Source organism: Schistocerca piceifrons, chromosome 7 (assembly GCF_021461385.2).
Source record: "Schistocerca piceifrons isolate TAMUIC-IGC-003096 chromosome 7, iqSchPice1.1, whole genome shotgun sequence".
Classification (NCBI taxonomy): domain Eukaryota; kingdom Metazoa; phylum Arthropoda; class Insecta; order Orthoptera; family Acrididae; genus Schistocerca; species Schistocerca piceifrons.
Genome location: NC_060144.1, coordinates 202,283,887 through 202,300,538, shown reverse-complemented (window position 1 = coordinate 202,300,538; position 16,652 = coordinate 202,283,887). Strand labels below are relative to the sequence as shown.

Sequence of the window (16,652 nt, the reverse complement as noted above, 5' to 3'; positions counted from 1 at the left end):
CAATCATCTAATCTTATTCTCCAGGTGAATCAGGCCCGAAATTGCCTGTTAAGTTATCCCGAATTAGGTGTTATTCCCTGTTGGTCCCAGCGTGTATCGCGTGCAATTCCAAGAATACAGTTTAATCGACTGCTAACCTGAGTCTTTACAAGCGGCCCTAGATTGACTGTCGATGTTAACAGACAACGACACCGCCGACTCCATCAACATAAACATCAAAAACCTTTCTCCCAGAAAAACCTTGATCTTGACGTCTCGTTCGTGAACATTCTATGTAAATGCTTTAAATGTTTTGTGGGATGTTTTCCTTTCGGTGTCCTGTTCCTTACTATCACATCGAAATATGGATCTATCAAGTATGAATCGACTTTCTGTGTGAATCGATCTTGATTCTGACGGAAGGCATCATCTTTGGAATAGTGGCCCGATAGTTCTTCCGTTCAAAGCATTTCTTTGGAAGCAGCTCGGAAAAGAGTGCGTTTGGTGTGGTTAGGTTTACCACGTGTTAAATAATATTTTGGCAAAATGGGTCGTATGCACGCGCCTGGGTTAGTTGAAATGTTGCTTTGTTTATTTTATAGCCGTATTAACGATAAGTTCTTTAGTAGAAGTTGCTTTATCTCATTGGATATTCCCTTGTACGGGAATTGGCTGCAACGTGGTAACCATGTTTATTGTAACAATTCTATTGCAGTAAGGGTATATCCCAGTCAGCATTACCATACAGAAGAAGTGTCCCCAACTGGTTGAAATTGAAGGATGAAGACGTTAGGGAGCAAATCAGCAAATTGGCCCGCAAGGGTCTTACTCCTTCTCAAATAGGTAAGCAGAAGATGCCACGGCTACTGTACTGTACGGTTTAATATCTTAAGAGAAAGTAGCCTATGTGGTGTGAATAAGATGCTAAATATTTGACCTGTCGAACGAGGTAGCTGGGAAGTATGGATTGCGTGGTGTATATAATAGTTAATTAACATGGTTCTTGCATTGATGCAGCAGGGTACGTTGCACCATTTTTGTTTTAAATGTTACATAGGCGTGGCGTATTCTGCATCACTTAGCATAAGAAAGGATATTTTGTGGCAATGTTATTCTCTTTACAGGTTATTGTGTAATCATAGAGGAGTATAGTAAATTAACATAGGTTTATGTTTAGGAATGAAATGTAAATGTTAATTAAAAGCATCAGTAGAACTTTATGCAGGTGGCGCAAGAAACATCAGCTAAAGTAGTTTCGTCAGCGAAAGGAAGGCCGATGTTTCCCTATTGGTATTTGTTAATGTCAGTGACAATGTCAGGAAAATACTTGACACACACACACACACACACACACACACACACACACACACAATTCATCACCATCAGCCAGTTCTGGTACCAAGAAAATGGCTTTTGCTCTGAAGTTTGAGGGCGATGTGTGTCCAACCATTATACATACACTTTTAGGTGGGGAGTGTTTTGAACTATGGTTGTGTAAGATATTAATAGAGGTCAGGTGTGAACTACCACTGGCAACTGCAGCAAACAATTGTGCTGTAGCCACTACTAAAAACTTTGTTACTTGAATTTGCCTTGTGTTGGAAATTGTTCTTCCTTTTTTCGAAATGAGTGAAGAGACATGGTGCATAAAGGGATTCCAATGCAACTCTCACCATAACAGGAATTGAGATCCCTGTGACCATTGTCAGTTCTGCATTCCTGGGAAGTAGCACAGAACACGGATTTAGGATGGCAGCAGGGCTTATTTCCACGCACCACTATTCTCCTTTTGGGCAGCCTAAGTTCTCGTTTGTTTATGATCATGTCAACTGCCACTATTTACTGTCTGCATAATATATAGTCCCATTTGCAGAAAATTAAATCTTTCTTTATAGGTCTTTCCAGCTCTTGACAGATGGCTTCATAATGTTTACAGTTGCACTTTCATTACTTTCCTTCATCTGAGCAATGCGAAGTTGCCCCAGTTTTTCCAGAACACAGCCTTGTGGCTGCTTTAGGTTGTACTCTGACATTGATTTTGTATTTTGAAGGTATGATTTAGACAATAGTTAATTTTTAAAGTGTATTTTTTGTACAATTGCCCGAAAAAGCAACAGCACAGAGTTGGTTAGCAATCAGTGTCATTGATTATGGGTGTGTGAGTAATTGGTTTTATCCAAAATGTGCTGTCAACTATTGGGCATAATGAAAATTGTTGTGAAGTATTTGACCATAGGTGCTTAGAAGGATAGACTCCTTTTCCAGAGTTTGTGCAAAGTGATCCAATTTTATGCTACACAAGTTTAGATGTTTTGTTTCTTGAATATTGATAAGTATGTTCTGTCCCAACATCTTTATAAACAAGTTCGTGTACAGTATTTAACCCATCAGGCAGATATGGCAGTGAACTCAACTCAAGAGTGTGTGCTTGGTGTTGACAATGCAATGGAAACTTTGACATTGCGTGCACTGTGTTAATTGTGATAGCCTGTTGATGACTACTGGCAGGCTGAAACTTGTAAGAGCCTATAAGGATTTTTTGAAAGAGTTGTCACAAGCAAATGACACGTGATGAGTTTCTGATCCCTGCACATTTTATCACTTAAGTCAAGGCATGTGTAAGTGCACACAGACGACTGCATGTGCACAACATTTAGGTCATGCCTATTTATATGTAAAATCTTTTCATTTTACATTAAACAGACCACCTATTTGTAAGCTGTGGGACTTCTTCAGTGTGTGAATTTATTTTATGTGTGTCTGTGGTATTCATTCTTACCTTTGTTTCCTGGCAGGCTTCCATCAATCTTTCTTGTTTTCATATATGATGTAACTTTTTGTAGGCTGCTTATAGTTTGTTTTTGCTGTAAAATCATGACTTTTTGGATATGATCAAGAAGATAGATACACGGGCTCACACTTGTCAAGTTGTATTATGGTTTTCTCATGAATTTAAAATGGGCTTGTTTGGCCCATCTGTCCAGCTGAGAATATTTACTTAAGGGCGTGTGTTCAGATGTTTTAGTGCATAGCATCTTGTGCATGTGGCATAGCTGTTGTCAAAAAGCGTTGGGTGTTACATTGTTAGAGATACTGATGCAGTCTACTGTGTGTTCACATATGCTGTTATTAAAGCTGGTAGTGGAGAAAGGAGGCTCCACTCCTCTCCTCTCACATTGGCGTAGTGCACCACAGTAAATTTGTAAGGATACCAGTGTAGATCCCTTTTAGGTGTTCCAACATGATCTCATAATTGACACTTGCACAAACAGTATTGAGATTTCTTCAGACTTTGTTCCAAGCTTTCATTCACTCATTGGTTTGTAGTGTTCAAACAACTGCTTTTGGATAGTTAGGGTTTTATTTGCTACAGTGCTTGTTTCACACTACTTTGCCACTAAGTTTCGCATTAGTCTTTGCTGAAAGGTGATTAACACTTCTAACTTTGGATTCTTGTGTAAACAGTTCCTCACATGTTTTGTACAAATTATGCTTTGTATGATAATCAACAGTGAACAACCACTGTTTTATTGAGTGCTTTTCTGTGTTGCATTCAACTGCTCGTTGAACACTTCTGCGCTTCTCTTAAAAAGTACAGTAGAACCCTTCTAATCCGGCACGACCGGGACCATGGTCGGAACGAAGAAAAGGTCGGATTATCCGAAAAGTCTAATATTTATTGCAAAAATGTAAGAGACATTTAGTACAAAAAATTAAACAATTTAAGAACTAAAAGATGTCTACAGTAATATAAAAAGATGTTTTTTTACACAGTGTTAACCAATATATTAGGCCTAACTAAAAAACTTCTACGCTCACTATAATGCGTATTGGTTTTGAAAGGGAAAACAACAAACAAATTACAGTACTGTACTGTACTTCATAACATATAAACGATATATATTGTAAACTAAAAAATGTTTAGAGCACTTTATATAAAAGAAATTTCTTACAAAGAAATAAACCACTGTATGTATAAACTAAAAATGATTATACTGTGTGCATTGTTTTTACAGTAAGAATGAAAACAAATTACTTGGAAAAAAGTCAGTGATGCGTTTTTGTTTAGCAGATGTTTTTCTATAATTAGCTGCAGTGTCCGTCCATATTTTTATCCACAAGATGTTCATTGGAGTTGGAAGTTTGATACTGCTCGATGTATTGAAGGGCGATGTCAAAAGCATTTTTTGCATCATCGTGTGAAATCTGGGTGGGGGATTCGTCTTCGCCTTCCGAGTCCTCATTCAGTTTCCAGGCTAACAGCAGCAACAATCTGGTTGTCTTTGGGCTCTTCAAAGGTCTCCCAATCGTCACATTCATTGATCCGCCCTTCAACTTCATTGGCGGGGATGTTTGGCTCCAGAGTTTGTAGATCTTTAACGATTTCCAGTACGACCTTGTTTTGCTCATCTTTGGTATGCTCATTTTCAGTCATAACTTGTGGCAAAGCTTACGCCACTATTTCCGCAGTGTGTCAGGCTTCAGTTCATCCCATGATGCAGCGATTGTGTAGATAGCATCTTTGATGTTCAGGGATTTCATTACCTCAAATAAGTTATGACGTCCTCAGATTTTTCCAAAATTGAACTGATATACTTTCTGCGATATCACCTTGTTAACCATTTGATAATGCCCTGATCCATTGGTTGGATGAGTGAGGTCACATTAGCAGGCAGAAAGAGAACTTTTATGTCCCCTTTCACCAAATCATCTTCAGATGCATGTGATGGTGTGTTATCCAACAGCAGTAGAGCACAAACAGGCAGATTTTTTTGCTTCAAGTCTTTTTCGGCCTGTGGCACAAACTCATCAAAAACCAAGATTTAAAAAGGTTGCAGTCCATCAAAGCAGATTTTTGATTGCAGTAATAAACTGGCAAGGAATGTAAGTTTATATTTGTGAATGCTCTTGGCTTCTCAGATTTGCCAATGACAAACAAGGGGAGCTTGTGGGTACCATCTCCGTTGCTACAAGGAATGACAGTTATTCTGTGTTTTACAAGTTTCGTTCCTACTACAGATTCATTTTAAACTGGGAGCGTTTTTGTTGGCAACATTTAAAGTTCAGCCCTGTCTTGTCGATGTTATATACACGTGGCAGGGTAACAGTTAATTTTCTTCTACAATTTCTTGAAGCTTAACGGAAAACTCCTTAGCAGCTCTGGCATCGACAGATTTCGTCCAATCTTTGTAGCACTGCTAATTTTTCATTTAGTGAAAGAGTTACGTGTTTACGTTTGAACCCAGATATGTTTAAAAACAGGCAACTGTACACACAATGAATCTCAGTAACAAGTACTGTAGAGAACATGGAATAAAGCAAATAATGACGTTTCTTTAATCCCAACAAATGATAAAACTGCACGATAATGTACAGTATAACATTATGCACAGCGATAGACACCACAGCAATGGCCCCGACAGGCATCCAGTCAGTGACAAGTCGGCACAGGCTTGCGAGCCTGAGCATGGTCGGGCTAACTGGAGTGACGTACCATCCAAGGTCGAATTAGAGGGGTTCTACTGTACTAGGGACATACGGGAGATATGCATGTACAAATGTGACATAAACAGATTGGTGTATTGAAATCATAGTTTCTGGCACTTTCTGTGATGGCACTTCTGTTCCTTAAGATGGATCATTTAGATGCTAGTCTTATATTTTCTAGGCCAGTTTTGTTTTACCCACCCTGTATTAGAAAATGGAGACGTCTCAAGAGTATATTGCTGCTTATTATGTTGGTATATTAATATGAATTAGCATGTATTGCTTTTCACCACTTAAAGAAGGTGCTGAACAGCAGGCAGAGAGAGTTAAAAGCAGACATCCAGATTTTTCGTCTATTAGTCCTCCACTACTAGTAGACTTCCAGATTTATTTATTTTTTACTATCAGGATGGAGGAATGCAATTGTACCACCTCCAGCAAAACTGTGGCTAGTAAAGAACTGTGGTGTTCAAACCAACTTTCTGGTTGGCGACTGCTTCACTTTTACACAGCAGCTATGGAACTAAGGATATCAACCCTCCCTTCCTGGTGTGCCCATGAATAACCTGGAACTGCTTCAGTCAGTGACTTCACCAGTCAGTATTTTTGATACTTCACAGATACAGAGTGAAGTAGCAAAACACCTAAAGACTAAATGAATAATAATATGTATAAGCTTTGGTGCTACTATGGTTAAAGCAGAAAAGGGTAATCTATTTTATTCATAAGTGCTGCCATGTTAGAGTGCCTTGTTACAAAGGATGACTGGCTGCATTGTGTTTTACATTTAACTATCTGGACTTGTTTTGTAGGATTAATATTTCTTTGAATTACCAAATTTTGGGTCGCATATTGATATACTGTACAATCTCATAGTTAAAATAGTTAATGAGTGCTACCCAAAGGAACACTATATGTAAAAAACAAAGCGTGGTTTCATGATATTGTGGCTGTCATAATCATTTTCTTTGTTGCTCGTGAATTCCTTCTGATTTTGGGCACTGGATAAGACAGTATGCATAGGGTATCTTTTCCATTACTTCTGCAAAATCAGTATGAACCAGATAAGTAGGTGAAGGGGCTGTCATATTTGTGGTGGGATGGACTTGAATACTTGCAAGCTGATTTGGGGTTGCAACTAGCCTCAGAATTCTGTTCATAGCATTTTCCACCATTCAGATTTTAGTTTCAAAATGATAATTTGGACTAATCACATAACTTTTACACAAGTATGTTACATAATGTTAAAAACTTGTGTGTATTGGAAGAAATTTTTCTTGTTCGTTAGAAGCAATATATTGACATTTATCTTTGTATTTGTAATTTTCAGGTGTAATTCTCAGGGATTCACATGGTGTTGCGCAAGTGAGATTTGTGTCACAAAATAAAATCCTGCGCATTATGAAAGCTATGTCCTTGGCTCCAGATCTACCAGAGGACCTGTATTACCTTATTAAGAAAGCTGTAGCAATCAGAAAGCATTTGGAAAGAAACAGGTTAGATAACCTAATTTTTTGACTTCTTTTTTGTGTTTTGTTCCAAGGATTATGAACTTCATTGTTTCGTCTGGACCATCTTGGCTTCAGGCAATATTGTGTTTGAGATAATTAATTAGCCCCTAAGCTCACATTTCACATGTTGACCGTTCTTATTGCACATCCATTACAGCAAGCTAAGTGTTTGATACTTCCGGTTGTTCAAAACATTCATTAGTGTGTATGGAAGGGGGTGGGGGTCATTTGTGCTCACCAGCTTGGGGGGGGGGGCTATTGCACAGAGATGCATAGTCATGAATGAGAGATTTTGAAATGGCGTTATCACTAACCAGGCCTGTAATCACTAACAAAATGGCTTTTGTTTGATTTTTGTGTTAATTTGTGACATGGAATAGTATTATCACATCTTGTTTGAAATGGTAATCCACTGAATGGGAAACAACACCATATGTGCTTAATTGATGTTTTATTCAGGAGAATGTAATGTTAAGTTCTTTTAAATGCGCGTTGATATTTGGTAAAATACAAGTAAGTTACTTTTTAAAGAGAATGATTGTTGTTTTCTGTAATCACAGTGCAATAATTTTGCAGTCAGCTTTAGTAAAATGTCTTCAGAAAAAGCTTGTTGCTTTTAGTGCCAAGAACATCTAAGAGCGTACTCTGCAAGCCCTGTGTGATGTGTGGTGAAGGGTACCACGTACCACTACTGTAGTAAGACAGCGTAAGATGATCCTTGACAACTCGCAGCACTGTTGCCAGCTTTCAAAGTGAAGTGCAAACGGGGCAGGAGAAAAGATAGCTGTGTACAGGGCTGTGGTAACAGAGGCATTGCCATTTACAAGATAATGTTATGTGACAGGTTGAGGTAGACACATGAAACTATGGCTAGAAAACTGCAGCTGTTGGAGATCAATTTACACCGAATCGACTATGGTCATTTTCTCACTATTTCACACTCAAATAGTGTGAAGGGGAAAAACAACTGTCATGTTCCTTACGCAAAACCTGCGTTGGTGGCAGTAGAATCAATCTGCAGTCAGCCACAATGCGGTTTCTTTAAATTTCTTCAGTAGTGTCTCATGAAAAGAGCGTCATCTCTCCTCCAGGAATATGCATTGGAGTTCACTAAGCATTTCGTTAATAAATGCTTGCTGATTGAACGTACAGGCAACAAACCGAGCAGCGTGCCTCTGAATTGCTTTGATGTCTTCATTTAATCTCACCCGGTGGGATCTCAAACACTCCGGCAATACTCAAGAATGTGCCGCACTAGCAGGCTTCTTCAAGCTATCTTGTCTAAAACTGACATGGTGAGACTGTGGCTGTGTACAATTAATGCAGGTTAATTCTTACAAAGAAGAAAACAGCAACCAGCCGCCATTAATACTGCTATTTATTTAGGTAAAAAGCGCTGTTACAGATTTTGAACTGGCAAGTTCATCATCAGACGGATGTTCACATGATATTAAAGATACACTTTACATTATCGTCCGTTTTTGATTTCTGATATTCCACTGTGGCACAGTATTTTTGGTGTGTTGTTGCCCTACGGTAGAAAAGTGTCAGAAGCGCCATATGTGAAAATAACTAACCTCCAAACGATGAAATACAGCGTAAATAAATGTGAGGTTAAGTGGTTATGGTACTTATGTCGACGTAAGACCATTGGCCCAATTAAACTCCCATTGACTACAGAAGGAAAACACACCTGCACTTGTTAGATTCCGACACCTTTTACTGTACTTCAGTTTTTGATTTAACTCACCCTGTTCATCAATTAGTGCTTTTTTTTTGCTGGGTGAGCACAAAGGAAATATTTCTCAAAAATGTGTGTTTTTATGTATAATTTTCAGTCGTAGCATGTTGTGAAATAGCTAAATTACCTTGTACCCATATACCAATTTCAATTTTTTGAAGAATTTTAATTTGCTGTTAATATCTGTGACTTTTAAGAACTAATGAAATTAATTACCACAAATTATTGCACGAACATCTTATTATACATTTAATTCCTTTGCTTATACAGATTTTATACAGTGTATTGGTGAGGATTATGATTTTTAATCACATATCCATGGAGAAGAAATAAAAACTTTGAGTTTCGCCGATGACATTGTAATTCTGTCAGAGACAGCAAAGGACTTGGAAGAGCAGAAGAACGGAATGGATAGTGTCTTGAAGGGAGGATATAAGATGAACATCAACAAAAGCAAAACGAGGATAATGGAATGTAGTCGAATTAAGTCGGGTGATGCTGAGGGAATTAGATTAGGAAATGAGACACTTAAAGTAGTAAAGGAGTTTTGCTATTTGGGGAGCAAAATAACTGATGATGGTCGAAGTAGAGAGGATATAAAATGTAGACTGGCAATGGCAAGGAAAGCATTTCTGAAGAAGAAAAATTTGTTAACATTGAGTATAGATTTAAATGTCAGGAAGTCTTTTCTGAAAGTATTTGTATGGAGTGTAGCCATGTATGGAAGTGAAACATGGACGATAAATAGTGTAGACAAGAAGAAAATAGAAGTTTTCGAAATGTGATGCTACAGAAGAATGCTGAAGATTAGATGGGTAGATCACATAACTAATGAGGAGGCATTGAATAGAATTGGGGAGAAGAGGAGTTTATAGCACAACTTGACTAGAAGAAGGGATCGGTTGGTAGGACATGTTCTGAGACATCGAGGGATCACCAATTTAGTATTGGAAGGCAGCGTGGAGGGTAAAAATCGTAGAGGGAGACCAAGAGATGAATACACTAAGCAGTTTCAGAATGATGTAGGCTGCAGTAGATACTGGGAGATGAAGAAGCTTGCACAGGATAGAGTAGCATGGTGAGCTGCATCAAACCAGTCTCAGGACTGAAGACCACAACAACAACATGCCAAGTACATGTGTTTTTGCTCATATTTTGGGATTTTAGCGTTTTCCTCGATTCTGCATTTTCCTCAGTTTTGTGTGTGTGTTTTTTTTTTAAGTCTTGACTCCAAGAAAACGTAAAGTAAGCGTTTCACTGTATATTGCACTTAACGTTACAAAACTTGGTGTGCCGATTCACTAAGTGTAGTAACCAATTGATAAAATGTAGAAACTTGAAGATAAACAGGGATAAAATCGTTGAAGAAATTAATAGGCACTCAATAGACACATGGACAGATCTGGCGAAGGCAGTTCAGAAGACTATGTGCTGGGGACAACCACCTAGAAAACGCAAACATAGGTGGTGGAACGCAAAGTGTGATGAAGCCATTGAGAGAAGAAAGCAAGCATGGGACAAGTTCAGTAGCTACAGAAATTCAGAAACATGGAAAGAATTTCACGAAGTTCAGAAACTAGCATCGAAGGAAATCAGAAGGGAAAAACGAGCATATGACAATAACAGACTAAAAGAAATTGAGGAAGATTTCAAAAGAAATAACACAAGAAATTTTTACAGAACTTTCAAAGAAAATATTAAGGGCTATCAACCCCCTAGCCTCTGCTTCCGAAGAACAGATGGATCCCTGGAAACAAACACAAAAGAAAACTGTAAAATTCTCAAACATTACTTTGATAAACTTCTTAATTGCAAAAAACCTACAGGAAAATTAACATTCCAAAAGACCACATCTAATGCCGATTCTGATCCACCCACAATAGAAGAGATAGAGGAAATCATAAAACAAATGAAAAATAACAGAGCTGCCGGAGAAGATGGTATTATCGCCGAGATCTGGAAACTCCAAGATGAAAACATCACCAAAAAAATCCATAAGATTATCTCCGAAATTTGGATCACAGAGAAAGTGCCAGAGGAATGGAAATGTGCATTGATCCATCTGTTACATAAAAAGGGTGATAAGTCAGATCCAAACAATTACAGAGGCATTTCGCTAGTACCAGTTACATACAAAATTTTCTCTAAGGTGCTATTAAACAGACTAGAACCACAAGCAGATCTGCAAATTGGGGAATACCAGGCAGGCTTCAGAAAAGGGAGATCATGCATCGAACAGATCTGGAACTTGAGAACACTTTTGAAAGTCAGACAGGCAAGAAACACTGTAGTTACCTTTGTGGACTTTAAAAAAGCATATGATTCCATAGACAGACACACTCTTTGACGTACTAGAAGAATATGGTATCGACAGAAAAACCAGGGCACTTATACAACAGACGCTTACAGACACTACCTCCAAGATTAAGTTCATGGGAGAAATTTCGGAACCCTTCCACATACACACAGGTGTCCGACAAGGAGACGGGCTCTCACCAATCCTGTTCAACATGGTGTTAGACAAAATTATCAAGCAGTGGGAGGAACAAGTTAAAGGAATACAGCTGGGAAGAACACGTGAAACCAAAACAATCATAAAATGTCTGGCATTTGCAGATGATATAGCCATACTCAGCAATAATACACAGGAGGCAAAGGAAGCACTGGAATGCTTGCATGAAATAGCTGCCAAAACAGGTCTGCAGGTATCTTACGAGAAGACACAATATATGGAACGACAGACCAACAATGTACACACCATGCATACGGTATATGGATCCGTAGAAAGAGTCGAAAAATTTAAGTATTTAGGGGAGTACATACAAATGGGAGGATCAAACAAGGCGGCTAACATGGAACGAACGAAGAAACTCCAGAAGGCATACAAACTCACATGGTCACATTATAATAAGAAAAGCATATCGAGGCAGGCCAAACTTAGGCACTACAAAACAGTTGTATTACCAGAAGCATTGTACGCGTCAGAAACAACCACAATTGGAGCATCAGGCATCATAGACACAGAAAAAATAGAACGCAAAATTCTCAGAAAAATATTTGGACCAATTCACAGAGATGGCATATGGATGAAGTGACGTACCAAAGAGCTGTACCAGCACACTGACAGACTAACAGACGCGATCAGAAAACGCAGATTAACTTTCTATGGGCACATACAGAGAATGGACAACAACCGACTTACAAAGAAAATTTTTGATGTAGTAAACAGCTCAAGCAAGAAAACAAATTGGTATCATGAAATAGACGAAGACTTAAGGCAGATAGGGATCAACAGGCAAATGATAGGAGACAGGAAATACTTCAGAAACAAAGTTAGGGGTGCAAAATTTATTGTAAAGGAGAGAAAGAAGAAAGGAACATTATGGACAGAGCAAAGGAAACAGGAGCACAGCCAAAGGATGAAGAGATTTTGGGAAGAGAAGAGGAAGAAAGGAAAGAAGTGAAAATTGTCATCATGTGATTTTCGAGTTCAAACACTGTCCATAAGGGCAACAATGGAATGAATGAATGAAAATGTAGAAATCAAGGTTGGGTAGACTGGTTATTATAGCTACTGAAATTTGAAAATAAAAATCAGCTCAGTCATTGTGGCAACTTTTCTGTAAAACTTGATAGTAATTAGGTAAATTGAATTTACTGGGTAGTTCAGGGTATTGTGAGACTAGGGGAAGGTAAACTGTTAGTTGATAAAAAGATATGTTCCATCATGTTTTACAAGTTACTTTGAGATCCTGTTTCGGAATTGGTTGGAATGGAGCTATAATGTTGTAATGTTCTTTAATCGATTGGCAATACATTTGATGTGCTTGCCAACCTAGAGAATCTTGGTTATCGACCATGGATTCTCAAGCTCTGTACATGTTTCACACTGCCTGAATGTCAGTATAGCAAAGTCCTTGAGTCCTACAATTTGTAACTTAGTGAGTTGATGCAGCAAGTTTCATTTGGGGACTACTTTTAACTACCACGTGAATGTTGGTCATAAAAGAGCAATTTGGAATGTTGCATGCCATATTTTGACCTCCCTCATGTGAAGTGGTGCATCACCTCAAGCACTGCATATCAAAAGCTAAAAATTTGTGAAATAATGTGTCATAAGTCTTGAATCTGTATGATAAATTCCAATAAAAGTTTAAATGCTAAGGTGGGAGAGACTAAACCACTTCGTATGAAATGAAACAGCTCGGTAGTATTATTGAGGAACTATTTGTCACTGCGTGTTATTGCATAAATGTTTTTCAGTGTCCATTTCTGTATGTTTGTGGCAAGCAGTTGACTATAGATGTAATGGTTTACAAAAAATGCTTAATTTTTTTTTAATAAACATAGTACACTTCTGTGTATTAAAAAAAAAACCAGTTTGGACAAATACATTATTTGTAGGTCCCAGTGAAACCTATGTTACTCATTTTTCATCATACTTGTTTTTAAAAAGTATATCAGTGTGAAAGATTGTACAAATAAAAATGGTTTTGATGGAGTCTCTCTCTCTCTCTCTCTCTCTCTCTCTCTCTCTCTCTCTCTCTCTCTCTCTCTCTCTCTCTCTCTCTCTCTCTCTCTCTGACTCGGGGGGTGTGTGTGTGTGTGTGTGTGTGTGTGTGTGTGTGTGTGTGTGTGTGTTGGTACATCAGCGTAGCCTGTAAAAGTATACTTACATGTGCATAAGCTGACAGTTATTCATTATGTCAAAGCCATTAGTGGCATTTCACTTAGTAAGAAGTATGATTCAGCTCCATCTCTGTGTGGAATACTGTAGAATAAAAGTAGCCCTTATGAATCCAGAAGCCCAAGATCCCCTTCTGGTTTTAACAACATCCGTGTCTCAACTTAGAGATTTGGAAATTTTTTAATGGCTTCAAAGAATTCCAATGTGTAAAAATATACTGTGTGAGAATTCTCAAAAAATCAACCTAGAGATAAGTTTCAATGCAGTGAATGGTTGGTTGGTTTGTTTTAATAAAAGTGACGTACATAACCACCCCTCACACCAAAATTTAGGTAGTGAGGGTGACTGTGCTAGCAAAAATACTATTCTACCACTAATCCCAGGAATTTAAGTGAATACGAAACTAGGCTGTCATATAGTTAAGTCCTGGTAAAAACACAGTTTGGAAGGGGGGGGGGTTTCATTGTAATGCAGAAGAAAAGTGCCTTGTGGCATCATTTTATGTCAGTATTGATGGGGGTGAATAGTCACTACACTACACATGACTTAAATAGGAATTAATGGCTGATAGAAATTGTTCGTTGCCAGCATCAGCCAAGTAGGGCCACTAATTCTGTCAGTGCACTAGGCTGCCAGAGAAGACAAGCAACTCTTTTACATTTAAGAATATTGACATAGTTGCATTGAAAGTTTGTTGAGGTGTGAGATACTAGTTTGTAATGGACTTAGTCACATTAGAATACATTTTAGTTTCTGGCACGAGTTTGTGATAGAGTAATTACCACGTGTAAAAGCCTAAAATTCAGCTAATGGATCACTTCTTTAAGACAAAAAGTCTCAGGTCCCCCAGATGTTCAATAAGAAAATTTTAGGTTACTACCTTCGAATTAGAGTAGATTAAGTCAGCACAAACTTGGCTTAAAACATTTTTGCTTGTAATTTTCATGGTAGCTGTGTGAAATCTATCATCATAAACTTGCTTTAGTAAATAATTAATCAGTAATGTGAATAGTTCCTTTGTCATAACCCAAACATATTCCAGGCTATTACCTTGGTTGCAATATTTATTTCGTGCGAGTACACATGAATTTTATGTAAATTTCCTGAAATTTAATCAAACATTTTCACGTTTCACAGGAAGGACAAGGATTCAAAGTTTCGCCTGATTCTTGTGGAGTCAAGAATCCACCGGCTTGCTCGGTACTACAAGAAGAAGACTATTCTTCCACCAAACTGGAAATATGAATCAAGCACAGCATCTGCTCTTGTTGCATAAGAAAATGTATCAATAAATAATAAATTTATTATGAAAACTGAATGGACATGTTATTCCACACAATTTCCAACACTGAAATTTGTCAATTTAGGATGTGTTCCACTTGATTACATAAGCAGTTTTAAAAGTGGTTGATGTCAAAATGAAATTAGTTGTATGCTATATGAACTGATTAAACTTAATTTGACTTACTTGTCATTGAAAAGTCCAAGTAATTTGTCAAATTCTATGCCAAAAAAACTTACTTCAAATCAGAACATTTATTTATTAAATGGTTTTGGTATCTGAAGACATCTAATTTAGTCAAGCACATTGCTGGTTTCAGCCCACCCAGCCTGTATTTTGCAGCCTGACTCGTACGGGCCGTAGGCTGGGCTGGTGCACAGAGTGCAGACCAGTGAGCTGACAGGCTAGGCCTGTTGACTGACCACCCTGCTGTGCATGCACCCTGTTCACTGCTGCAGCCCTCTGCTTGTGTTGCAGTGTCTTCCATCTGTTCACAAAGTCTTAAGATACACGGAGAGAGAATGACTGTCACATTTTTTGCTGCGAAATTCCTACAAAGAATCATTTGATCATTACAATAACTGTGATAGAGGATTCCTCTATGAGAAATCAATGCTTTTAAGTCCGCCAATGTATGTTTAATTCGCGCTGTTTGAAAATTAAGACACAATAATTGCAAGAATCTATATACGATAAATATATTAGCAACTGCTAATAGGTCTCAAGCATTCTAATAACTTGTTTACTCTCCAACAGACTGAAATTAAATAAAAGCTGGGAGCATAAGGAAATATGCGGTTCCTTGTGTCTTCTCATTTTTCAATATATGTAGGCCTTGTAATGAAAGCTCGTTCTTTCACAATTTTTACTCATAAAATGCTATAATCGAACAAGGGGAGGCCATGATGTTGGGCTCACTAATCTACTTCCAATTTTTTACACTTCTAGTAGTCCATTAAAACAACATAACGTGCTAGTAGTAAGGTGCACTATTGTCAGTACCGAGAAAATCACAAGAGAAGTTTTACACGTCTGTTATGTATTTGTTTGTAGGTACCGGGTGTTAGTTCATGATGGTCAAGTGGTTAGTTTTAGTTTCATAAGATGAAAGTGTAAGAGGCGGCAGTTCGACTCCCGCTCAAATCTTCATTTTTGTAATACAAGTGCAAATTCTGTGATATTTAAACTTGCACCTACACTATTCATTCTTGTAAAATTAGCAAAATCTCACTACTAAATAGGCTAACAGCCAAATTAGTCCTGCCTCTGTGTCTGCAGCTCGAAGTGTCGAAGTGCAAAGTAGTTCTAGGTAGCTTGACACATTGCATGTATAAGGGATTTCACAAGTCACGACAGGCATACATTTTCAGGAAAACTGTTTTCGTTTACTTGTCGGTACTTATGAATATGTTTAATAATTACATTTAATTAAAAATAGTAAGTAGTCAAACAAGAAAATCACTGAAACTTCATGCAAATAAACATGGTGTTATTTTTAATTATATAACCTCTCAAATATCATAGGAATTAAATGTGACCAGTGATGAAAACAAATATAAAGTTAAAAATCATATTTGAGGGGGAGTTGGACCATCATCTCTTACATGTTCGTCTTACAAAGCTCGAATGCTAACCACTTGATCACCTTGAACTCTTAATACCCCGTGCGTACGCATAGACATAAGTGACATAACAGATGAGTAAAACTTCTCTTGCGATTTTCTCGTAATTACCAGATTAGTTCACCTTGCTACTTGCAAATTGTTGTTTCAATGGCCTACTAAAGGTGTACAAAGATTGAAGTAAATCTGTGACCCAGCATTGTGACCACCCCTTGTGAGATGTCATTCAATTAAATGGATGACCAATGAAAATCGGACACTGGTTTTCAGTACTGTAACAAGAACTGGAAATGTAGAGCTGTATTTTGATGCTCAGCTAGTCAGATTCTTTCCCCGAAACAAA

At 37.9% G+C, this 16,652-nt stretch overlaps 1 protein-coding gene across 1 annotated transcript; it reads left to right on the top strand.

Annotated features, from left to right (window-relative positions):
- The first annotated feature begins 413 nt into the window (after nt 1-413).
- On the top strand, nt 414-14,723 carry LOC124805081 (40S ribosomal protein S13). The gene is made up of 4 exons (XM_047265515.1): nt 414-548; nt 695-822; nt 6,797-6,962; nt 14,543-14,723. The coding sequence occupies exons 1-4, from the start codon at nt 526-528 to the stop codon at nt 14,679-14,681; spliced, it is 456 nt and encodes a 151-aa protein (XP_047121471.1). The 5' UTR covers nt 414-525; the 3' UTR covers nt 14,682-14,723.
- The last annotated feature ends 1,929 nt before the right edge of the window (nt 14,724-16,652 follow it).